General features: G+C 40.6%; 1 protein-coding gene across 1 annotated transcript in view; it reads right to left on the reverse strand.

Moving 5' to 3' along the window:
* Nucleotides 1-2,931: 2,931 nt before the first annotated feature.
* LOC124597712 (estradiol 17-beta-dehydrogenase 2-like) overlaps nucleotides 2,932-26,236 on the reverse strand; it is a 115,517-nt gene continuing 92,212 nt past the window's right edge. The window contains exon 5 of the mRNA XM_047135955.1: nucleotides 2,932-3,068. Coding sequence (XP_046991911.1) covers nucleotides 2,932-3,068 — 137 coding nt within the window. The remainder of the gene's footprint in view (nucleotides 3,069-26,236) is intronic.

Genomic DNA, 26,236 nt, shown 5'->3' on the forward strand with positions numbered 1-26,236 from the left:
TGGAAGCTCTCAAGTGCCGGAGGAATATGCTCTGTGCTGCGCTACAGGCGTGGATTTGGGGAATTCTTGTAAATCTCGCGCAGCTATGGCTGGAAGGCTGTAGTTACGGGACCGATTGGCACATCGGAGGGCAGTTGCGGACGATGTTGATATTTTGCAAACAATCCTGCGACGCACGTTTACGTCACCGTTCGTAGGCTAGAAGACAAATGTGAAGTAATCACAGCGACTATGAAGAGCACATTCTTCAGTTTCTCCCGGCGTATTTGTTGCTCGAACAGTCCACGGGTAAACTGCCGGTTCATAGTGTCCAACGGGCACAATATTTCGGAGATCAGACATGTCGCCATCGTCAGGTGCGCTGACGAGCTGAGCTCCTGTGGGCGGGCGGCTGACTTAAATCCCCTCCCCCCGCGGCCCGCTCTCTTCGCCGTCCGCGCCCGCACGCCGGCAGTCGCGAAGACGTGGCCGTCGGAATTTGTCGTAACGTCGATGTGCTTGCTACGTCCGCCCTGGTCGCCAGTTCGTACTTCTTGCTGAGAGTCTTCTGAATTACATTCAATGCCGGGTCCCAAGCCTTGCTGAGATTGTAGCCGCAATCTCGGTCGATAAGATCTTCCCTGGTGCGAATTTCGATAGCCTCCCTTATAACGCTGTCCCAATATTTAGAGGTCTGAGCCAGGATCTTGGTACGCTCATAATCCATCTCGTGTTTGTCGGACAAACAGTGCTCTGCTACCGCCTACTTATTTGGGTATTTCAGTCGAGTGTGCCTTTGATGGTCTCGGCAACGATCTTCGATGGTGCGTACTGTTTGTCCGATATAAGTCTTCCCACACTCACAGGGAATTTGGTATATGCCGGCCTTCCTCAAACCGAGGTCATCTTTCACACTTCCCAGTAATGCCCGTGTTTTATTGGGCGGGCAAAAGACGGTTTTAACTCGGTGTTTCTTCAATATACGGCCGATTTTCACCGATAGTGCGCCATTGTACGGAATAAAGGCAGTGGCTACCTCTTTTTCCGTGACTTCATCCGTCTCCACAGGTTGTGTTGTGGTGGTGGGACGGAGAGCGCGTCTAATCTGCCATCCCGAGTACCCGTTTTTTCGGGGAAAATCGGCTCCGCGCAGGCCACGAACTTGGAATAACGCAGCAAACCGTGTGGAAAATTTTGCGACTGCTTTACGTTTCAAACCGTACCGTCCACAGCTCGTGCAACAGTGAAAACCAAAAGATTCAACCTGGTGACTTCAGTTTTGCACCTCAGTAAACGAAGCACTCGAGGATGGACCTTTCGACTCCAAGCTGATACTCAGCGACGAAGAAACCTTCACCTTACCTAGAGAGGTTAGTCGCCACACATGGGGCAGTGAACATCCTCATGAAATTGTGGCGCATGAACGAGATTCACCAAATGTTAATGTTTTCTGTACAGTATCACATATCATTCTCTTTGGGCTGTTTTTCTTCCGTGAGAAGACTGTGCCAGGTACCTCTTACCTTCATTTGTTGCGCTTATGGATGTTTTCACAACTGACGGCTGATTCCGAGAATTTCACCTTCCAACAAGACGGGTGCACCCCCTCCTTAGCATCATCGACGTTCGTCGCTACCTAAACTACGAACTTTCGCATCCTTGGATTGGACGTTGTGGTGAAGATGATGTGGTTCTGTTCCCTTGGACCACAGGTCGCCTGACCTGACGCCTTGTAACTTTTTCCTTTGGTGGTCCATTAAGGACACTGTTTACGTACCGCCACTGACAACAAAAGTGTAACAGTTCAGAGAACGTGTCAGTGTTATTCGCCTGGGCTCGTCAACACCGACATTCGAGTGTTGATGACTGGAAACAAGTTGCGTGGTCGGACGAGCCTCCTTTCAAATTGTATCAAGTGTATGGACTGTACGGGTATGGAGACAGCTTAATGAATTCATGGACCCAGCTTGTCCGCAGGGAACTGTTCAAGGTGGTGGAGGCTCTGTAATAGTGTGGGGCGTGTGTATTTGGAGTGATGTGGGCACCCTGATACCTGTAGATACGGCTCTGACAGGTGACACGTACGTAGGCATCGTGTCTGATCACCTGCATCCATTCACGTTCATTGTGCGTTCCGATGGACTTGGGCAATTCCAGCAGGACAATGTGACACTGCACACGTCCAGCATTGCTACAGAGTGCCTCCTGGCACGCTCTTCCGAGTTTAAACAGTTCCGCTGGCCACCAAACTCCGCAGACATAAGCATTATTGAGCATATCCGGGATGCATTGCAACGTGCTGTTCAGAAGAGATCTCCATCCCTTCGTATTCTTACGGATTCATGGTGTCCATTCCCTCCAGCACTACTTCAGACATTAGTTGAGTCAAGCCACGTCGTGTTGCGGCACTTCTGCTTGCTCGGGGGGGGGGGGGGGGGGGGGCAGGGTCCCTCCCTACACGATATTAGGCAGGCAGGTGCGCCAATTTCTTTGGCCCTTCAGTCTATGCTACATAGTGCTGTACATTCACTGTATCTCTCGATCGACCTTCTAATGGATTTGTCTTTTACGAAGAGACTCTTGTGTGAACGTCAAATGTAAACCCTCATATGTGATGAGGAATTACTGTCGATATAATTATTATTAACACATACACGTAAATGAAAGTCGATATTGAAACTTACTGGCAGATTAGAACTGTATGCAGACCGAGACTCGAACTCGGGACCTTTGCCTTTCTCGGGCAAGTTTCATATCAGCGCACACTCCACTGCAGAGTGAAAATCTCATTCTGAAAGTCGATATTAGTTGAAGTGTAATTATCGTTAGCAAAGAAGCCCAGTTATTGTAAACAAGGAAGTATCTAGGGGCATATATGAAGTTATTCTTTAACTGAAGATCATATACCACATTCTTGGTGTACTTTTCCTGCTGATCACTCAGCAGTCGAGCTTACATGTAGCTGGACGGCTCCACCGTGCAGACAGAGACGCCCCACTTCTTCATCTCGACACGCAGAGCGTCGCAGTACGAGATGACGGCACTCTTGGACATGCAGTACGGGGACAGTATCGGCATTGCTGCCCTGCCTGTGGAATGAACAAATTGACGACAAATTTACAGAAGCTATAAACCGACACAAAAAGACATAGACACTTCAAGTTTCAGAATTAATTTCAATCATCATTTACATAATCAGGAAGTTTATTTCGTTTTACCGGATTCAACAGATTAATCTGTCATCTTCAGAAACTTACAAAATTTTGGGTGTTATATGGCATTAGAACTTGGCCATAAATGTGTGTAAAATATAAGAAGTGTATTACAAAAACGTACTTAAGATATGTTTGGTAGACGTCATGATCTTCTTGACTGAAACATAATACCACGACGTACCGAAAAGTGTACATATTGTATCTGATAATTATAACCATATATTCATAATTTACAGTAAATGATTCACGTTTATGTACTTAGCTTAGTTGTGGTGCTACCTGGAAGAAACATACATAAAAACATGTTGTTGTTGTTGTTGTTGTTGTGATCTTCAGTCCTGAGACTGGTTTGATGCAGCTCTCCGTGCTCCTCTATCCTGTGCAAGCCTCTTCATCTCAGAGTAACTACTGCAACCTACATCCTTCTGAATCTGCTTAGTGTATTCATCTCTTGATCTCGCTCTCCGATTTTTACCCTCCATGCTGCCCTCGAATACTAAACTGGTGATCGCTTGATCCCTCAGAACGTGTCCTATCACCCGATCCCTTCTTCTAGTCTAGTTGTTCCACAAATTCCTCACCTCCCCAATTCTATTCAGTACCTCCTCGTTAGTTATGTGATTTACCCTTCCAATTCTCAGCATTCTTCTGCAGCATCACATTTCAAAAGCTTCTGTCCTCTTCTTGCCTGAACTATTTATCTCCATGTTCCACTTCCATGTATGGTTACACTCCATACAAATACTTCAGAAACGACTTCCTGACGCTTAAATCTATACTCGATGTTAACAAACTTCTCTTCTTCACAAACTCTTTCCTTGCTATCGCCAGTCTCCATTTTATGTCCTCTCTACTTCGGCCATCATCAGTTATTTTGCTGGTCAAATAGCAAAACTCATCTACGACTTTTAAGTGTCTCATTTCCTAATCTAATTCCCTCATCATCACCTGTTTTAATTCGGATATATCCTATTATCATTGCTGATGTTCTTCTTATATCCTCCTTTCAAGATACTGTCAAATCCGTTCAACTGGTCTTCCAAGTCCAAGTCATCATCCATGAAAGTGGCGAGATTATACTAGTAAAGATTGGGAATGTGTACGGGCGCTGATAACCGCGCAGTTGAGCGCCCCACAAACCAAACATCATCAACATCAAAACGTACAAGTAATCTATATAAAGAAAGTTATGTAAAATAAGTACGAAAACATGGTGCACAGTACTAAGTCAGTTACTGCTGATATTAACGTCTAAAGGAAATTGGCTGACTTTCACCGTTTTACAACAGAGGCTATATGATCAAAATAGTTTTGTTGTTCAAAACACGCTAATCGTTGGACAAATCACTGGAATTTAGGTAGGAATGTTTAAATATTTCGAGCTCTTATGAGAGTTTCATTTCGTAGCCCTCGTCAATTACATGCAAAATTTAGATATTAAGCAGAGAGGGAGGAGGAAGAGTGTGTTTCTCGATTTTGAGATATTTTGCGAAAGTCGAATTATTTGAATTTTCACGGTCTTTGTTGAGGAAGTTCTCACGAAAGAGGATTTTAAGTGCCTTCCCATTTGGTCCCTACAAAAACTCGGATACATATTACACAGAATTTTGTGTGCTCCACATTTGAGAAAGAGCAGTGTAAAGAGCAGCTGGGTGACATTGGTGGTAAAGGACACAGTGATGATATGATTTTTAAACAAATAAGTTGTCGATCTGTGCTTATAATTTTCACATACAATATGTACATTTTCGTAGATGTCAAGGCATTATGCTTCTGTGAAGAAGATATTGACATTTTCTAGACCAATATTAAGTAAATTTTTTAGCAGGTTTTTGTACTTTACAAATATCTATGGCCAAGTTCTAATGATTTATAATGTCTCAGATTTTGTAGGTTTCTGGAGATGACCGGTGATCAAATGAAACAACAAGTTTACTGTTACCAGTCACTGTTTATTTATCTCCAAGACGCGTTTCAAAGGTTTAAACATCCATCATCAGTTGGATTTACATTTGTTACTATGAGATGTGTGTTTGTGTTGTATTAGTAATTTTTGGAGGAACTTGTCGTATTGTCTCTAGTGGTCACTGGTTCCTTTCATTGCCGTAACATATCACATGTATACTGTCATATTTTGTAAACAAATATGGCGTCGGGAAACCAACCTGTGTTAGGATTCTTCTTCAGGAGTGAACGGAGTCCTTGGACGGTTGAACACTATCGATAGACAGTATTGCGTTCACTTATAAAAGGCGTTCTCCCGTGCTTTAGGAGAGGTGGAGATAATGGGTAAAAATCTTCGAGCTGAAGTTCGTCACTGGGTTACTGCTGAAGGGCTGTACTGAAAGAGAGGGAGAATTCAAAATATTATTCTTGTTGTGCCACCTCGGTTATTTCCTACTATTTGTTTACGTTCCTCGCCCGGCGTTGTTAGGTGTTTACCTCCTTGATAGCGAGTAGCCAGAAAGCCGGCAGCGTGCAGCTGTCCTCTCTATTGAAACCGCGCTCATTCTTAGATATTTTAACTGTTTCCCCGTCTTTATTCTATAAATATTACTTTCTCTGTTTACGGCTCGTAACTTCAATGATAATTAACTCAGAAACGACGCAACGTACGGATTTTTTTTAAACAAATATTTCTCAGCCCATCCTACCCTGCAACACCCTTACAATCTTTTACATACTGTTTCTGACCACCTCGTAAGTGCTTTGCCAGAGCTGCGTGTCACTTCATAGATTCCCGCAGTCTGGAGGCCGACAGGAACGTCCATTTTAAGTCGGAAGAAGTTTCTTTTATCTCGTGTTGGCTCAAAAATGTAGTCGTTATTACATTCTTCTGAAGCTTTCTGCATATGCTGTCAGTTGCGCTAGCAACAAACGGCAGGCTTACGGGGGGAGGGAGTTTACTGTGTGGACTTATGTAGAAGAACGTATCTGTTGTATACATAGTTCCGCGTAGTCAGCTGAAACGTCCCCTTTCAACAATTATACATGACTGTGCTTAAACTGACACACAATATTTTGTTAGCGCAACGCAATCTGACTTTCAAAATTCCCTACAAAAGAATGGCCCTGACTAACATTAAACTATACCTCTCACAAATCACTTACCCCACAAAAATCTTCGCTGCTCAAGCTACTGCAATACAGCGAGCGCCACTACTGCCAGCTAAATAAAAGATTCAAACTATGGAAGGCACTAACTACTGATAGGGATAGTTAGCAAATGAAAGATATTAATAGAGAACAAACAATGTATTTACCTTGATATCATCATATATAAATATAGCAGTTCATGACAAATTACAAAACTCCGCCATCTCTCTCCCCACATCCACCACTGCTGGCGGCTCACCTCCAACTGCCCAACGCTACGCGCTGTTCACAGCCAGCTGCCTAACACTACAATGGCGAGTATTACAACAATGTAAAGCAGCCACAGACTGCACACAGCACAGCCAGTGATTTTCATACAGAGGTGGCGTTACCAATAAAAAACCTAAACAGCCTACTTACATAGCCCCCATGCTCCCCACAAAAAATTTTACAAATTGGATTGGGCAGTGGCCAATACAGATTTGAAAAAAATTTTCATAATTACAATAACAAAGAAATCAAATGCACACACTTATTGATACTATGTTGGTCAAAAGCTAAAAATTTCTCACAGTCCATAAAGACAGTCCAGATTGTTCATCACAGTAAAAATGCAGAGTTTTTCTCAAAGTCTGAGCAGTAAAAGAAAATGCACATGGAAGTAGTGGATTTCCACACAGTCTTGAAGAAGTAGTGTTGTCCTTCAAACGGAAAGACAGTGCCGACTCTTGACATGCAGACAGGTAATGGGCCACAACAGAGCAAACCCACAACAGAGTCATTCGAAGTTTTGAAGACTATTGGTAGGTAGGTCATCACAGAGCAGACCCACTGTAGTCCTGATAGAGATTATGGTATTGGTGGGCCACCAGAGGTGCAGACCCACTGTAGTCCTGGTAGAGATTATGGTATTGGTGGGCCACCATAGGTGCAGACCCACTGTAGTCCTGGTAGAGATTGTGGTATTGGTGGGCCACTGCATTCCTTGTAGAGACGGCCAGCAGCCATCTGTTGCGACTGTGCAGGTGCACAATCACCATCGAAGAGTCTTGCGGAGGATATAGCAAGTCCATAAACCACCACTCGTGCACTCACAAAAAAATTTTTTTTTTTAATGTCCTTAGAACCAGCAATGCTGTTATCCAGTCCCTTGCTGAATTTTTAACACACGTGCAAACACTATCAGTCCCTACTTCTCACATATTGTCCATATACTATGACCAACAGAAACGTGTGCAGTGAAATGTAACTTACAAGTTAATAATAAGATGAACTGGTGTCAATTACAATTTTATAACATGAGAATACAATTACAAAGGTACAAAATACATCATTAAAGAACATAACAATACAGATAACATTTGCAGTAAAACAGGCGTTACAAAAGAATAGAAATAGACATATACGTCAGTGTTACAGGAATTATGACATGAGTACACACATAAAAGATCAGAATAACTTTCGAAACATCAACTTCACACATAAGCATTAAAACAAAACAGAACATATAATGTCTAAACATCTTTACAAAGTAAATAACACATTATTAATGCCAATTGTATTTGAGGATAACAGTATTCCTCATCATAGTGAATGTAACTTAGTATTAGAAGAGAAAAAAGTTCTATGAAACAGTACACAGAGACAGGAAGTAAACAAATACACAAGGGTACACAAACATATAGTGGGATAACACAAAAGGGAAAGGACAGGGTTTGTTTTACTGCAGTATTTTGCATGGAGATCTCCCTTTGTTCATCATTATTCCCAAAAAGTCCTATCTAAGCCTGCTTTCTGTATTCTGTTCATATTTCTTTCAAAATAATTATTTCTGATTGTACAATACTCATTTGGGCCCAAATCTTTATCATATAACTTCGCAATGCATTCTTTACCTATTCTCCATAGTCAGTTTCTTATATAGTCTACCCCCTCTTAAGCTAACTTAAATCTACTGAGCTCAGATATATATACCAAGGGACGAGGCAATGCAGCATCACATAAAACAATTAATATGAACAGCAATAAAAAAAAACGCAGATTTGTGAAGCAAGCAGCATTAAGAAATTAGCAAAGCAATTGTAATATTACAACTAATCTAAGGCAATGTGCAGCAAACAATAAAACTCAATCATTAGTAAAACTGGCTTAACAGAATAATGTAAAGTCAATATCAATAACACTATGCCTGGCAAACAGCAGCAACTTATACCTAAACATGACATAGCTCAAGCAGAAAAATATTACAGTAAAAACAACAATGCAGATAAGGGAAATGTATATTCACATCTTAATATCTATGTAATTAAAGTGGTGCACCACAACAACTGATTGTAAAAAGAAATATTACCATGTACTTGAAAAGAAAATTATGTGTTACTGCTACTAGTTCCTTCTTATTGTTCTTTCCTTTCCAAGTGCTCCTTTTTTAAAGAATGTGGGTCATAAAATAATTATTTAATAGATCTGTTGACAGAAAGTGTTCACATTAGCAAATGCATTTCATTTTATAAAAGCAATGCTGCAACACAGCTGGAAACCAGATATCAAATGAAGTAAGCAACTATGAAAAGCAAAGCATAAAAATATCATTCAGTAGTCATGTGACATTTCATAAGTTAGTAGAAATTCTCTCAACTCTCATAGAAAGACGCTTGTCATAATCAGGTGTGCAGATGTAAAAATATTTCTTGTCATTTTATTAGGCATTTCAGTAAATATCATAAATTACGAGCTCCACAGTATGCTTTCAACAAGGAAATGTCAGTAGCACGGACAATGGCCTCCCCTTTTTTTTTTCTACCTGTGCCGCTGAAAGGCTAATGGCTTTTTTTTTTTTTTTCGGGCGGCTGTCGCCCAGGTGGGTGCCCGCAACGCATTACGTGCAGGTGGTCACTTAACTTTCTTACGGAAATATTTACGACAGCAGTTTCCGCTACAGTGACAGTCTCACATAAAAATATTTCACAGGTCAAGAATTAGCGTTGCAAATCTGTAGAAACAAAATCCTATAAATATAAGTGTCCAAAAAAATTTTCGCCGGCATTGTGATACATTCATGCATTTACACACATTTCATAACTCTTAAAGTACGATTCTTGGTTTCCAACATCCTGTTTCACAAGTCAAGAGTCCCTACCCACTATTCATTACTCCTTACCTTATTACACATATACGTATCCATCGACACTCGTCAATATTTCGTCATTATAAATATGAAGCATAATCAAATAACTCATATAGCCTCTGCCTATTAATCATAAACATACCTCAGCAGCATAATACACATCGTCGTCGTAAAAATAACATCATAACACCTCAGTCAAATCTCAAAATCGTCGTAGCTTCCTCCAATAATTAAAAAAATTCTCTGCTCATGTCAAAAGTGTCATCTGCCTCAAACGTACTTTAAAAATCATGAATCCATACCAAATACATCATTCAAAGCTCGCATAGTATCACAATGGTTCCGAAAAAATATGAAGAGTTCACACAGTACAGACAAAATACAATTTCGTAAGTGTGAAGTTATCCAACGGTGTAATTACGTAAACATGTGTCACTGACGTAGAAAAAAACATGTTTATCTCTCAGTTAAATGATCAGATAGCTGTGTAATTTGTGTGTTAGAGAAATATGGTACAGATGTGTAAAGTTGTATAAGCAAATACCATATTAGCTAGGGTTCCTTGTGGTTGCCACACACATGGTACACAAAGTAAGCGTGTACCCCCCTGAGGATGAATGTAATTATACTCCCAGGTGTTACAAATTACAGCAATGGAATGAAATGTATCACGGAAAACTTTCTTTGTAATTAAAAAAATCTTTAAAAATAAGTGTTTTAAGTATAAGATTAATCACTCAAATGCGTGTACTGTAGCGCTAAACTGTGCATCTTGTCGCAACATAATCTCTGTGGAAGTGTCGTAGTTATCGTCCTCCGAAAGCAAAGTTCTGCAGAAGTCAATGTACTTGCCACATGATAAACAAAAGTGAAATGCTTTGTGTATAGATATCGTAGTTATTATGCTTATTGGCGTGATGAAGAAAGTACTGTACAGTAACGTATTGTTATGCCACGAAAAAGGCTGTCTCATTGTTGCTATACCACAAAAGTTACTACTAAGACATGTTTTACTTTCCAGAAGAATTCAGAAAAACTGTGCAGATATAAAACAGATACACCGCAAAAGCAACAATTTAAATTATGTCACACATTAGTAGTGTCGTAATATAGCCGTGTAGCTGTCAAAGAAACCAAATACTAAGTCATCTTTAATCTCACAGAACGTACTTTAAATCCCAAATGTATTTTCAAGTAAACCAAAATGTTGCATTAAAATCTCATTAGCAGTACTGGTAAATGTTCTAATCGTGCAACTAACAAGCAAGAATGTACACACACAATTACACTGTGTCGTCTGTTCGCAATAACAATGCATTCGTAATTTCTGTTTAAATAAGTTCTCTTGGTTCTTGACTGGATATTTAACTTCAAACATTGTTGCATGGTAACAGTTTCTGAAGCATACTAGTAACGTGAAGTGAAACATTTTATGGCAAAGACAAAGTTAAAAAGCAGATTATCTTTCAATAAACGGTTTTACATGTGAAATGTGGTGTAAACCTTTACTCTTCCTAGTGCACAGACTTTCAACTTCAAAGCAATTATCATGTTGTATACATCGGTAAAGAATGCTAAAATTTTTCACAAGGTTAGCGTCTATGTTATTTTTCTCTGAGCCAGCCGGCGCACGTGGGTGCCTGCGGCGCGAGTCATTGTCTGTCTCTTTGTTGGCGCGCGTTGTTATTGGGATTAGGAGACCTAACTTCTACGAATTCGCCTTGCCGAGAGGGCCCAGCTCTGTTAGAATCCCGCCAGTTCTGATGAAATTCACGTCTGTCGTTTTGTCGGTAGTTTACATAGTTTCTTGTTTGTCGGTCATGTGGTGGAGAATTTCTCCCTGAGTCGTAACTGCGCGCTGAACTGTTGCGTCTGAAGTTATTCTGTCTCCCTTGATAATAATAGTTCTGGTTGTCATATTGTCTATTTCTATGATTGTCTCTGTCATATTCATTACTACGGAAATGCGATCTTTCTCTGTAACTATTATTACTCTGCCAGTGGTTGTCATATGGGTGGTGTCTGTTTTGGTCACGATTTGCGTTGTAAGAATAGCCTTGTCGTGTCCACTTATTATTTCTTTCATCGCGGAATTGCGACGGATGTGATCTGTAATTGTTGTGCTCCTGCGTTCCGCGATTGTCAGTGTCAATTTCCAGTTCTTGTAAGAGTCCTTGAAATGCTTCAATGTCGTCTTTGCAACGTCCTGCCAAAATAATATGTCGTAAATGTTCAGGCAGTTTGATTAAGCAAATGCGGATGAGTTCTGAGGGGCTGTATGGGTTTGAAAGATATTGATTCTTATGCAACATGTCTTCAAAATATTTCATAAGACTGGAAAATTCAGATTGTTCGAAACGTTTCATCATTATGATGCTATATTTTACTCGTTCTTGTGTGGCTTGAGACCAATATGCTGAGAGGAAGGCATGGTAAAACTCTCCTTCACTGTGGCAATCGTGAATTACCGATCGCATTCTTACAGCTGGTTCATTCTCCAAGTAGCCACACATAAATTCTAATCTGTGTTCTAACGACCAGTTGGGAGGAAAACAATGAGAGAATTGATGGAGCCATGCTTGTGGATGAATGTCGTTGCCAGAATTCTTAAATGTTTTGAATTTACGTGTAGTAATGAACAGCTTATAGTCAAAATCATCATGTCGGCAAGTCGCATGTCGGTCATTGTTACGTCGTTTCGGCGGTTCCATCTCAAAATTCGGCGTACCTTGCCAACTTCTTTCACAATTTCCGAAGTGCCCTGTGTTGTTATTTTGTGTCTGTTCCGTATTTCTATGTCCCTCCTCCCGTATTGGGGCGCGAGTGTCCTCTGAAACACGTAATTCTTGTACTACTTGTGCCAACTGATCTTGCACTTCCCGGATTTCTCTTTTGTACTGTGTATTGATTTGATTTTGATTTTGTTTGAATTTTCTAATTTGTTCATACTCTTCAGTGTCCGTGAAGGCTACAGGGGTTGTGTCATTCAGATCATCATCTACCTTTGTAGATAAATTAGTGAACTGATCCGAAAGTTCGGCTACTTTCTCCGATAGTGTACTTATTTCCTCAGTGTGTTTTTCTGAACCAAGTTTCAGAGTATCTACTGTGTCCTTTAAGTTTTCCTGAGTTTTTGCAAGTTGCGTAACCGAATCGATAGATGCAACTGAGTCAAATTTTGCTTGCAAGGTCTCATGATTTTCATGAACAATAGTTTGCAGTTTTTTTATGGCTGCTTCGTGATTCTGCAATGCATTTTCATGCCGCGAAAAAATAGGTTGAAAATGCTCACAAATTTGTGTTTTTACGTCATTACAGACTTTTTGACATTTCGATTCAATGTTATGTAACTCAGTAGTTAAATCTTCACGCGTTTGTTCAAGAGTTTGTTCCAATGAGTCTAACTTTTTAAGATTTTGTTCCATTGTGTCTAACTTTTGAAGCTTTTGCTGTGTTTGTCCCATTTGTTGTATTAATTGTAATAACAATGCATTGGTGTCTGAAACATGTTCCTCAGTGCTTTTCGGCAGTGAATTTGCACCGGAAACATTCACATTTTGACAAGCAGAAAATGTGTCTTGACTTATTTGAGAAAACGGTGAGGATCCAAAACCTGAATCTACAGTATTTGCGAGATCGTGTCGTGTCATTTCGGCTTCCTGAGGCGAGCTATAGCCGACCGTTCGATCGATAATGCTTCGCTCTTCACTAATTGTTTCACTGTCCACGCCATTGTTTGACGCCCGCTCCATTTCCCTGTGCACAGTTACCAAATTACTACTTTGAACATTAGTAAATTCATTACTCGGCGGCGCTGATAAGCTACGCTCGTCGTCACTATTATTTCTCAGTTTAGTTTGAAGCCTAGTGTTACGTTTTTCACACGCCATAATTGTCACAATATTTCACACGATAACACAGAAAAGCACAATTTGAACAGCAAAAATAGGAGAACACATTAACATAGCACTGAAAATAATATCTAGTTAATTGCAAGCGTAGCTGCGAAATACTTGGTGCAAATCTATATGCATGCCACAACTGTTTTACTGTACAACAATGAAAGGCTATAACTACAAAGGAGATTCTCTCTACAATTACGCACTAGCAATAAACAAAAGCTACACTAAATACACAAACTACAAGAAAAAATCAGAAGATTCCAGTGAGGTATCCTAGGCTAAGGGTCGACTTATGAAACGTCCCCTTTCAACAATTATACATGACTGTGCTTAAACTGACACACAATATTTTGTTAGCGCAATGCAATCTGACTTTCAAAATTCCCTACAAAAGAATGGCCCTGACTAACATTAAACTATACCTTTCACAAATCACTTACCCCACAAAAATCTTCGCTGCTCAAGCTACTGCAATTCAGCGAGCGCCACTACTGCCAGCTAAATAAAAGATTCAAACTATGGAAGGCACTAACTACTGATAGGGATAGTTAGCAAATGAAAGATATTAATAGAGAACAAACAATGTATTTACCTTGATATCATCATATATAAATATAGCAGTTCATGACAAATTACAAAACTCCGCCATCTCTCTCCCCACATCCACCACTGCTGGCGGCTCACCTCCAACTGCCCAACGCTACGCGCTGTTCACAGCCAGCTGCCTAACACTACAATGGCGAGTATTACAACAATGCAAAGCAGCCACAGACTGCACACAGCACAGCCAGTGATTTTCATACAGAGTTGGCGTTACCAATAAAAAACCTAAACAGCCTACTTACACAGCGCGTACACAACTTTCCCTCTAGAGATGCCCCGTTGAGCACAACAGTGCAGGTGCAGCGCTCGTCCGTCTCCGCACTACGAGATGGTGCTGCCTTAGAGACGGACCAAATTATGCTTCCGCCGATCCGTGTATTAATATGTAACGCAGCCAATGAGATTGCTGCTAACGTGGAACCTTTCCTCCTCGCGGATCACACTCGCGCAGTGATACCTGAATGCGCGAGGTATTATAATGAGTGTACAGACCTCCGATTAGTCAATCTGCATTTGTCTGCAATAGTATGTACCAGTCTGCATTAGTCTGTACCAGTCTATAGTCAAGTTTCAGTCTGCACCTAATAAGATTACCATATTCCTGTACATAGCCATGAAGATAAATGTATAGACACTTTGTCAAGTATCAGAGATATGTGAGAATAAAATTAACGTACCAAGACCAAATGAACTTCAGATTGTCAATTGTAAACAGCATCCAGAATCAAGTTACGTAATGTCTATGCTTTTTATTATTTTAATAAATGTGTGTGAAAATTAATCAAGTTCTGTTTAAAGTTGGTCACCGTCAATCTGCTACTCTAAGCGTGCAAGTGGCACTTCTATCGTCTGACCTAATGGCAGAAGATAAACACGCCACGATAAGACCACGAGATATATTGCTGACACTCGCCTACTTCGTTAGAGCGACAAGTCAAATAATCTGATGGTGTGTGTACCGAAGGTCTTACAGTACACGCACCACAGTATCTAAGAATTGGAAGCCGACTTCATTCTCTGTATCCTAAGTGAAGATGAATTCAGTTCTGTGTAACTTACTGTCTTTTGCTCTAAATGCTCCATGAAAATATCAGCTGCTACTATCGAACAGAGAAGAAGGCTGAAGTGGAACACGACGCAGCCAGAAGACTCACAAGGTTTTGCTGTCAATGACAACCACTACAAAAGTGTGCAGACTTACAAAGGTTGGTTGAAATAAAACTGGCCCAGAAAATATTTCCCACCCCAGGTAATGTAAGTTGGGTTGCCTACCTTAGAGTGTATGAAATATTTTCCGACCAATTTCATTTTTGTCACCCTGTGTAAACTTCAGGGAGGTGAGGAGCAAACTGAGCATAGGAACCCACCCTTTGGAACACCATCCACCGATCCACCGACGCTACAGGCTAGTAATGAAAACAACCTGATGGAAACAATCGTTTTCGCAGCTCTTTCGAAAACAATGGAATTATTCAGTTGCAGGTTTAAGCATCAGTTGTCGCTTGAATTATTCAATCAGCCATTTGACTGAAGCCAATCTAGGTGAGCAGCCAAATGAAAAAAATCGTTTCAGGCAGGTACAGTTTCACTTATGGTTGAACTATTAATTTTGAGTGAAAACAATTTGTGTAAGCAACAGAATGGATACTGCCGATTCAGTCGGCTGCTCTTTTATGCATCGCTTCACTTATTATTCATTCATTTCTTTGGAGCGACATCAGAATGTGAGAACAACCCAATGAAAACATTCGATTGTTTTGACAGTGTTAAATAATTATTATTGTTGACATCACCCCATTATAGCCTTTTGTAGCTGTTACTGCCATTCCAATACATGTTTTTTTTATTATGTGCCAATAAGTAGCTTCTAATCCAGTTTTTCGTCCATGTTTATGAGTAGGTGTTCACTTAATAGTGAAATTTGTCTCGATCAATGTGCAAAAACGCTAAGTGGTGCGGCAATGGAAGAAACATTTGACACGATAGAAAATATCGTCAATATAAATTCAGTTCGACATACAGAATATGCAAGAATGATTCATATTCTGAAAATGTGTAGCTTTAGAACATTCCAAGAAAATTAAGGAATGATACGAAAAATTTCTCATGAAAAAGATACTTCCGACAAGTGACAGTCTGTGCTTAAACAGCATTTGATATAGTCACCAAACAATTAAAGAAATATATGATTTGATTTCCGTTCACGTCACCTTAGCATCTACTGAAAGAGAATTTCGGTAATGGCTGCAAACTAATGGGAGGAGGGAGACAGAACTTCAATAAATTTGTATAAAAAGTAATTGTCCTTTTACTTAATCGTAAGTTTATAATGTAGTATCATTTACAAACCATTTAAAGCCAACAAAAAATTCATATTTAATGCCACAAATGCGCAAAATTCGTATTTAAGTAAATGATATAATTCTTGAAGACTCAAGTTTGCCCAAGTCGCTAGTAATTTTTGTACGCTGTCATCATCGGATCTTGTAACATTTCATACACTATACAGCATGTTTCACAATTCCTTTTACACTCTTCTAGGGTTTGTAGAGCGGTTCGATTTGCAGAATGACCTGCAAAGGATTGATGAATGGGGCAGGCTGTGTCAGTTGACCTTGAACATAAAATAAATGAAATATACAGCGCATAGACCGGAAAAGAAATCGACTATATCTAATACTGTTACAGGATCCAATGGTGACAGCGTAGATCTATCGAAACCGATAATACTAGTAATAATAATTACTGGTGACCTTGGCAAACTTGATTCTCGAAGAATAATATGGTTTTCAGACTGACGCACTGTGGAACATCTATTAAATAGATACTTCACTTCTGAAAATATTTAATTTTTAGAAATATACTTTTAATTTATCTCCCCTCGAAATTAAATACCTTTTCTGTCTTCATAAAAGTTGGTATTCCAAGTCATAGTTTATATATAACCGAAAAGGTTGAGAAACCTTGTAAGTGAAATAACATAAACCCAAAGACCGAGTGAAAGCATTCATACAGTTGATCAAATCGCAGGGGCTTGTTTCATTCGTCTGTTCTATCGCTACTCCATAGCGTCCAAGTTGCAGGAATCAACGCCTGGTTACAGAGACAGGTGTGTAGGTTTCTAAAGCTATACTGAATACTGTCAGGAACATCGCAAGAATTTCTGCTTCCAGTCTGTCACTTAGAAACTCAAGTCTGCTGCCCGACGGATGGCCTAGTGAAGGTCACTGGCCCCTAACATCATTCTTTGTGATGTCATTGACGTTTCTGGACATGGGTTTCTATCCTCAATTTGTTCCTCTATTCATCTGCTGCAAATAATAAAATATCATCAGTTTTGGTTCTACTCTGATTTGTCGAAAGGTTTTGACTGTGTCAATGACTTGTATCTGAAGAGAGATAATATTTCATTAGAGATGTCAAGTTTCTGTGGAATACATAATTCAGCACATGCGTCGTTTAGTTTTTATTTCAGAAACAAAATGCAGAAAGTAACAGTAGCTTGTCCGAGTAAAACAAAGAGAGACGGCATATCAACTGCAGGGGGGAGAGTTTACAATGGCAGTCCTACAGGGTTCGATAATTGGCCCAATGTACTCGTACGTTCTTAAATTAAAGTGTGGTTTACTATCTTTTGATTCAAAAAATCAGTTTTTTTAAATTGCATATTTGTATCCATAAAAGTGTTTAGAATCCACCCCAGAAACGGTTTTTCCGAATACGGAACGGAAATGTTTGTTATTCGAGGTTGAACCAAAAAATGGACCTGCCTGAAATTGACCTTTTTCACGCACCGGTTTTTTTCTTTCAGAGGACGGTTATTGTACCGGTGCTTGGGAGGAAACAAACAACATTCAAATGAAAGTTTGCACGCGTGTGTTTGGAAGTTAGCCCCTAAGCATTTGCATTCTGGTGCGAAGACTCTGGAGATTGCGACTTTCCTGGCAGTGAGTAGCTTCAACGAAGGGTATTCAGCAATTCTGAAGACCATGACAACGATGGACGTCACCCTGGGACTCTATTCGACGCAGTTCGCCAAGCATTCGGACGACCACCGGACTCAAGAGGCCGAAAACCATTTGTCACCGGCCGTACGAGCTGTTCTGGAGCAGCGCAGGATGGCCAAGATCGAGCAGAACGCCCTCTATGAGGAAGAGGAAGGACTAGTTTATGGACCCGGAATAGCAGATTGAACGTACGTTGCATAATATTGCATTTATATGTAGTCAAAATTCAAACGTGTTTTTCTCGAAATGACTTTTTTCATGGTAACTTCAAATCTACTGAACCGATTGGCATGATTCTTTGTTTCCGAAAACGCTAACTAAATTGCCTAGGAGTTGTACTGCTTTTATTCCGATCCATCAACTATAAATATTTTTACTTGGCCGGCGAATTCGAAAAATCCATAAAAAAACGTATTTTTCAAATGGCCGCCATTTTGTTTCCTATGGTACAAATAACTTAAGCGAGGTACAACTCCTAAAGAATTTCATATACTTCGCTAACGTCAACTCAATTTTGATTTCAGACGAGCTGGCTAGCCTGTGACATACCGTGCGTGGAGGTCTACATCGAGATTTTATTTCGTTCCGACGGCACTTCCGCCACTGCTCTTCGACATTTCCGGTCGAAAAAATTCCAGTTTTGTAGAGGAGATACCAATAAATATTTTGACATATTTTGATATCGATATTTATAACACATCCCGAGAAAAAAATTCTCAAAGAACATGCTTTTTCCGGGCCAAAGATAGTAAACCTCCCCTTAATGATGTGGCATTTTATTCGAATCCGAAGAGAGAGAATCAGCCCTGTTTGCAGGTGATACTGTGACGAAATTGGAAATGAAAATATTTCACTATATACTACAAACTAGCCTGACCTAAACGACAGTGTCAGCATAAAGACAGGAATCACAGTGACGCTGGTTACTAAAGTTAATAAATCCAGAAAGAACGCTAGGAGAGTATTTTTGCTAGAAAGAGCAGATAAGTAGTTGTTAGCATTCCACTTAGGGAATGAATTGACACCACTTATCTCCAATATGATGAGTGTAGAGGAATTATGGGGCAAGTTTAAACTGATTGTAAATCGAGCTCTGGGGAAGTATTCTGGTGTCCAAAATTGATGCAATAAACTGCTGCTTCCCTATCCATTATCTAATTCTCGATATAGCACGCAAGATGGCATTCTCGTTGACGGACAACGACGCGACCTATCAAACGGGTTAGTTTTTGCCGGGTAGCCCCTCAACCACAATCGCTGTCTACATAGTCACAAACAGTGCAGTACGGTACAGACAGGACACTTACCAGACTCTCTACGCTGAAGGGTCATAGGAAGAATGGAAGCAGCCAGTCATAAACTGATGTGGCCCGATGGTTCTGTTGCTTCTCGGGTATGGTGACGGTTCATAGAGACCGAAGCTGTATTCCGAAGACCAGGGCAGGGCCGACCGCATGTTTCATCAGAAAGGGAGGACCGTTATTTATATGTAAGAGCACGACAGTACCGCCTTAGTACTGCACAGAAACTGCACTGGACGTGTTGTATCGAGGCAAACGATGTACAGAAAGCTTCGGCAGAGTGGCCTTTATAGTCGACATTGTTGTATGTGCACCTCTGACATGTCTTCACAGAAGGGAAAGTCTAGAGTGGAATCGTCAGCTTGCCACCTGGACAGTCGAACAGTGGGCCAATCTTCTTTTCACAGATGGGTCCCGAATTGGTCTAGACAGTGATTCACGCAGATTCGCATCTGGGGGGAGCGTGGAACGCGATTTCTCGACCCGAAAATTGTAGAGAAAGACCGATATCGAGGAGGATCCCTAACGATGTTGGCATAGATTATGCTGACCACTCAAATACCTCTTCATGAAATTGAACAGGAGAATCGGCAAGGTTTAACTGCGGTCAGGTATCGCGACGAGATCTTGGGACCCATGTACGGTTGTTGCGAGGTGCTGTGGGCTCAGAATTCGTAGTGATAACGACCCGATCTCATAGAGCACAGGTGGCTGATGTTTTCTTGCGAGAGGATGTTATGGCACGCATAGCGTGGCTTGCTCGCTCTGCCTATTCGAATCCCATAGACCATGTCTGGGATGCACCTGCGAGACAGGCTGCGTTGCGTCAGCATCCACCAACCACTCTCCAAGACTTGCGAGCAGCTCTGCAGGGAGAATGGGCGTTACTGCCTTGACATAAGACTTATTACACGATCCACATCATGCCCCGTCGTTGTCAGGCCTGTATTTCTGACAGAGGCGGACACACTCCATACTGAACACATTAACCAGTTCTCGGAATGCATGTGCAAATATTTTAGGTTGTGACAAACAAATAACATTTTTGTCTGCCACTATGCATGTTGCAGTTGTGTACGTTCTTCATTCTTTACAATGTTTCTACTTTATTATCACCTGTTTATACTGTTTTGTGACAAAATAAATGCAACCTTGCAAATTTTCCGTTCGTTGCTTTAATTTTGGACACCAGTGTATGTGCTGAGTAAGATCGACAGGAAGTGCAAAATGGCTAAGCAGGGATGGCTAGAGGACAAATGTAAGGATGTAGAGGCTTATCTCGCTAGGGGTAAGATAGATACTGCCTACAGGAAAATTAAAGAGGCCTTCGGAGAGAAAAGACCCACTTGTTTGAACATCAAGAGCTCAGATGGAAACACAGTCCTAAGCAAAGAAGAAAAAGGAGAAAGGTGGAATGATTATATACAGGGTCAATACAAGGGCGATGTTTTCGAGGACAATATTATGGAAATGGAAGAGGATGCAGATGAAAATAAAATGGGAGATATGATACTGCCTGAAGAGTTTGACAGAGCACTGAAAGACCTGAGTCGAAACAAGGCCCCGGGAGTAGACAACATTCCATTAGAACTACTGACGGCCTTGGGAGAGCCAGTTCTGACAAAACTCTACCATTTGGTGAGCAAGATGTATGAGACAGGCGAAATACCCTCAGACTTCAAGAATAATATAATAATTCCAATCCCAAAGAAAGCAGGTGTTGACAGATGTGAAAATAACAGAACTATCAGTTTAATAAGTCACAGCTACAGAATAATAACACGAATTCTTTACAGACGGATGGAAAAACTGATAGAAGCCGACCTCGGGGAGGATCAGTTTGGATTCCGTAGAAATGTTGGAACACGTGAGGCAATACTGACCCTACGACTTATCTTAGAAGAAAGATTAAGGAAAGGCAAACCTACGTTTCTAGCATTTGTAGACTTAGAGAAAGCTTTTGACAATGTTGACTGAAATACTCTCTTTCAAATTCTGAAGGTGGCAGGGTAAAATACAGGGAGCGAAAGACTATTTACAATTTGTGCAGAAACCAGATGGCAGTTGTAAGAGTCGAGGGGCATGAAAGGGAAGCAGTGGTTGGGAAGGGAGTGAGACAGGGTTGTAGCCTCTCCCCGATGTTATTCAATCTGTATATTGAGCAAGCAGTAAAGGAAACAAAAGAAAAATTCGGATTAGGTATTAAAATCCACGGAGAAGAAATAAAAACTTTGAGGTACGCCGATGACATTGTAAATCTATCAGAGACAGCAAAGGACTTGGAAGAGCAGGTAAACGGAATGGACAGTGTCTTGAAAGGAGGTATAAGATGAACATCAACAAAATCAAAATGACGATAATGGGATGAAGTCGAATTAAGTCGGGTAATGCTGAGGGAATTAGATTAAGGAATGAGATTCTCGAAGTAGTAAAGGAGTTTTGCTATTTGGGGAGCAAAATAACTGATGATGGTCGAAGTAGAGAGGATATAAAATGTAGACTGGCAATGGACAGAAAGCGTTTTTGAAGAAGAGGAATTTGTTAACATCGAGTATAGATTTAAGTGTCAGGAAGTCGTCTCTGAAAGTATTTGTATGGAGTGTAGCCATGTATGGAAATGAAACATGGACGATAAATAGTCTAGAGAAGAAGAGAATAGAATCTTTCGAAATGTGGTGCTACAGAAGAATGCTGAAGATTAGATGGGTAGATCACATAACTAATGAGGAGGTATTGAATAGAGCCGGCCGGAGTGGCCGAGCGGTTCTAGGCGCTACAGTCTGGAACCGCGCGACCGGTACGGTCGCAGGTTCGAATCCTGCTTCGGGCATGGATGTGTGTGATGTCGTTAGGTTAGTTATTTTTAAGTAGTCCGAAGTTCTAGGGGACTGATGACCTCAGAATTTAAGTCCCATAGTGCTCAGAGCCATTTGAGGTATAGAATAGAATTGGGGAGAAGAGGAGTTTGTGACACTTTGACAAGAAGAAGGGACCGGTTGGTAGGACATGTTCTGAGGCATCAAGGGATCACAAATTTAGCGTTGGGTGGCAGCGTGGAGGGTAAAAATCGTAGAGGGAGACCAAGAGATGAATACACTAAGCAGATTCAGAAGGGTGTTGATTGCAGTAGGTACCGGGAGATGAAGAAGCTTGCACAGGATAGAGTAGAATGGAGAGCTGCGTCAAACCAGTCTCAGGACTGAAGACCACAACAACAACAACAACATGTTGATTTATGATGGAGAATTCCCACCGTGGTTTAATAAATAAATTCGGAAAATGCCCGAGCACGGAGAAACTGTTGCACTCCAGGGTCAAAAAAGGGCGCACTAATGACGACAGGCAAAAGTTAGTAGAAATTTGTGCGTCTGGAAAAAGATCGATGTGGTGAGCAGACAACAATATTCACCGTCATACGATAGGAAAAGGTCTTGCTGAGAACCCGAGAAAATTCTGGTCCCAGGTAAGCTTGTTGAAGGCTTCTATCCAGTCGCTCGTCGATCAGTCTAGCGTGGCTGTAGAAAACAGCGAAAGGAAATGGAAGCTTTAAATTTCGTGTTTAAGAAATCGTTCAGACAGGTGGATCGGACATACCGTCGATTTGGCGTTACAAGACTCCCGTATGGATGACATAGTTATAGGCTTCCCTGGTATAGGCAAGCAGCTGAAAGAGTTGAAAACAAGTCGCCAGGTCCGAATGGAATCCAAATTCGGTTTTAGAGACAGTGCTATACGACATTGGCTTCTTAATTAGCTTAACCCACAATTACTATCGTGGGGTCATTTTTGACCACAGCACAAACATTATCTTATTTATTTCTGTAATGACGCCGCTCTTGTGCCAAAGATTGTATGTATTCTATTAGAAGTCAATTGGTTTCAAGGAAACGCGTCAGTGCAAGTCGTGACATTGTTTGTTATAGAGTAATTGGATTTTGGGGTCACTGAAGACCGCAGGATAGTACTTACGTGCACATTATGTCTGAATATCCCACTGTGTTTCTGAGTTGTGTGTGTGATTTTACAATGAGTAGTGAATCTATTCGCATCGACGGACATGTTATGACGGCGGAAGAGGTTATGAACTATTTAGATAGCACAGAAAATGAATATGCAGAAGAAGAACGAAGCCAGGGGCACGCTTCCGATATAAGTGATTGTGAAAGTAAACACAGTGCTCACAATGAACACACAATAATTTCTCATTTGGATGTCTCAGAAGACGAAACCTCGGAAAATGATTACGGTAGTTACTACTATGGGAAAACGGGTTCAAATGGTCGCGTAACCTTTCCAGTGCCTCTAGAACGAGAAAATCTAATATTATTGATCAATTACCGGGATTGATTCGACCTGCTCGGGAATGTAAGCCTTCTATTCCATTTGATGCATGGTCTCTGCTTACTACAGATGATATGCTAAATACTACAGTAGGTCACACAAACGCACAAATTCCTAAAGTGAGTGTAAATTACGGTGTGACTGTGACTAGTGTTGATCATGTGTCTCCAGAAGAAATGCGAGCTTTTTTCGGATTGATTTATCTCACAGGTGCTTGTAAATCTAATTATGAGAGTGCAGACCCGGTTTTTGCTACGGAGCTAACAGGAAGACCAATATTTAGAGCAACAATGTCCCAGGTACGGTTTCTTTTTCTTCTGTCTGTTATCAGATTTGATAGCCGAGCAACAAGAGAACAAAGAAAACAATCAAGTGAGAAGTTGGCAGCTATTTATGAATTGCTTAACAAGTTTACATCCAATTCCGCAGCAAATTAGAGCTGCTCACAATTTGCAACAGTTGATGAAATACTAGTAGGTTTTCGTGGTATCTGTTCATTTAGAGCATATCTAAAAAACAAACCACAAAAAATGGGTTAAAAATTATGTATTTTTGTTGTGCAAAATCCCACCATCTGCTAAACGCTTTTATTTATTCAGGGAAGGCGACAACGCCAAATCCATCAAAACCAAGCATCCCAACACAATCTGTTCTTAAGCTGGTTCAGCCTATTGTTAAGACAAACAGAAACGTAAGTGGAGAGAACTTGTTCACCTCTGTAGAGCTGGCTAGTGTGTTACAAAAGATTAGCCTGACATACGTCGGTACACTTCGAAAACAGATACGTGAAATTCTGGCAGAATTCTTGCCCAACAAATCATATGAAGTGGAACATACAAAATTTTGTTTCACAAAGGGCTTAACAATGTTCTGATACGTCCCCCAGAAAAGTAAATCAGTAGTCATGCTATCATCAATGCATCATGAGAAGCGCATTGATCAGGTGAGTGGCAAACCTGATATTATTCTATTTTTCAATTCTCCAAAGGGGTCCGCGGATGTTCTTGATCAGAAGTGTGCTCTCTATAAATGTGGAAGGAGATATAAATGGCTCCGAGCACTATGGGACTCAGCTGCTGAGGTCATTAGTCCCCTAGAACTTAGAACTAGTTAAACCTAACTAACCTAAGGACATCACAAACATCCATGCCCGAGGCAGCATTCGAACCTGCGACCGTAGCGGTCTTGCGGTTCCAGGCTGCAGCGCGCAAGGAGATGTAAAAGGTGGCCACTAACCATATCGTAGGCTGTAATGGATATTGCTATTGTTAACAGTTACGTAATATGGCATTACTCTAATCCTAACAGAAAGATATCACGTTGTCAATTTATGAAAGACCTGTCAACAACTCTAACTGAAAAGCACATGAAACGACGCACTACTGTATGAATTCTATCAACACGTTTGAAAACATTAATTAGTTTAGCATTTCGTTTGGAAGAGCAGTTCCAACCATCAAACCCACGTGGACCTAAAAAGCGCCAAGGATGTAACTTTTGCTCAAGAAATAAATGATAAAAAAGTGTCGGTGACTTGTTCAAGATGCAACAAATCTGTCTGCAAAAACCACTCTCAACAGAAGACATTATGTGTACAATGCAACAAAGAGTAACTTTATTACGAACAACAATACCTTAGAAATTGAAATTTTTGTTAAGTATAAAGTAATGGCTGTTTATTTCTTTACTATGTATTAAAAATTACATTTCCCCTTTCAGAGATTAATTTGGACCTTAATCGACTAGGGCAGGCAGATGAAGCAAAAAAGAAGAGTTACTACTAAAATGACAGATTTGTTACTTTAAAATTACCTCTGCATTGAGAATTTAAAAAAAAAAATGTAGACATTAAAATAAATATGTTTTTATGAGTTTCTGGGTTTCTTATACCTCATGTTTAGGTTAAAGTGGTTGTAAACGAATTGAAATGAATGTATATAAAACAATTACCATGAACAATTGAATCAAAGTTAACGGAGATACTAATAAGCATGACAGTCAAAAATATTGATAGTAACTCAGGGTTAACATCGGTGTGCTGCAGAGTTCTTTAACATATTCTCAGTTTAAATAAAATAAATTTCTTTCAGACGGAAAAGAAGGACGATGCAATTCCCTCGAACATGCACAGGTACTGCAACGTCGTATTTATTCGGCGATACCAGGCAGCGACTTTCAATTAAAATTTCCTCCCCTATACGGGAATTACGTAATGTGTATACGAGTACATCTTACTGAGCAGGAACAACTACAGACCGTACGTTGTGCACGGATAGCCCAAGCGATAAGACGACCAATAGCATAAAACGGGAAATCCGGTTTCGAGTCCCAGTCTTGCATAAATTTTCACTGTCGTCACTACCATTTATATCGGGTGGTTGTTCCTATTTCCAACTGTGAATACATTTCATGTACTATACGGGGTGTTTCACAATTCCTGTTACAGGCTTCTACGGGTTGTGGAGAGGATCGATTTGCAGAATGACCTGTAGAGGAGTAATGAATTGTGCAGGCTCTCACAAGGGCCCTGAACGTAAAGTAATTTTAATATGAAGCTGATGCATAGGAAAAGAAATGCACACCTATTAAACTACACTACTGATGACAAACAGCCGTAAAATATCTACGAGAAACTATCCCGAGTGACTTTGAGTGGAGTGACCAT

Source organism: Schistocerca americana, chromosome 1, assembly GCF_021461395.2.
Source record: "Schistocerca americana isolate TAMUIC-IGC-003095 chromosome 1, iqSchAmer2.1, whole genome shotgun sequence".
NCBI lineage: Eukaryota > Metazoa > Arthropoda > Insecta > Orthoptera > Acrididae > Schistocerca > Schistocerca americana.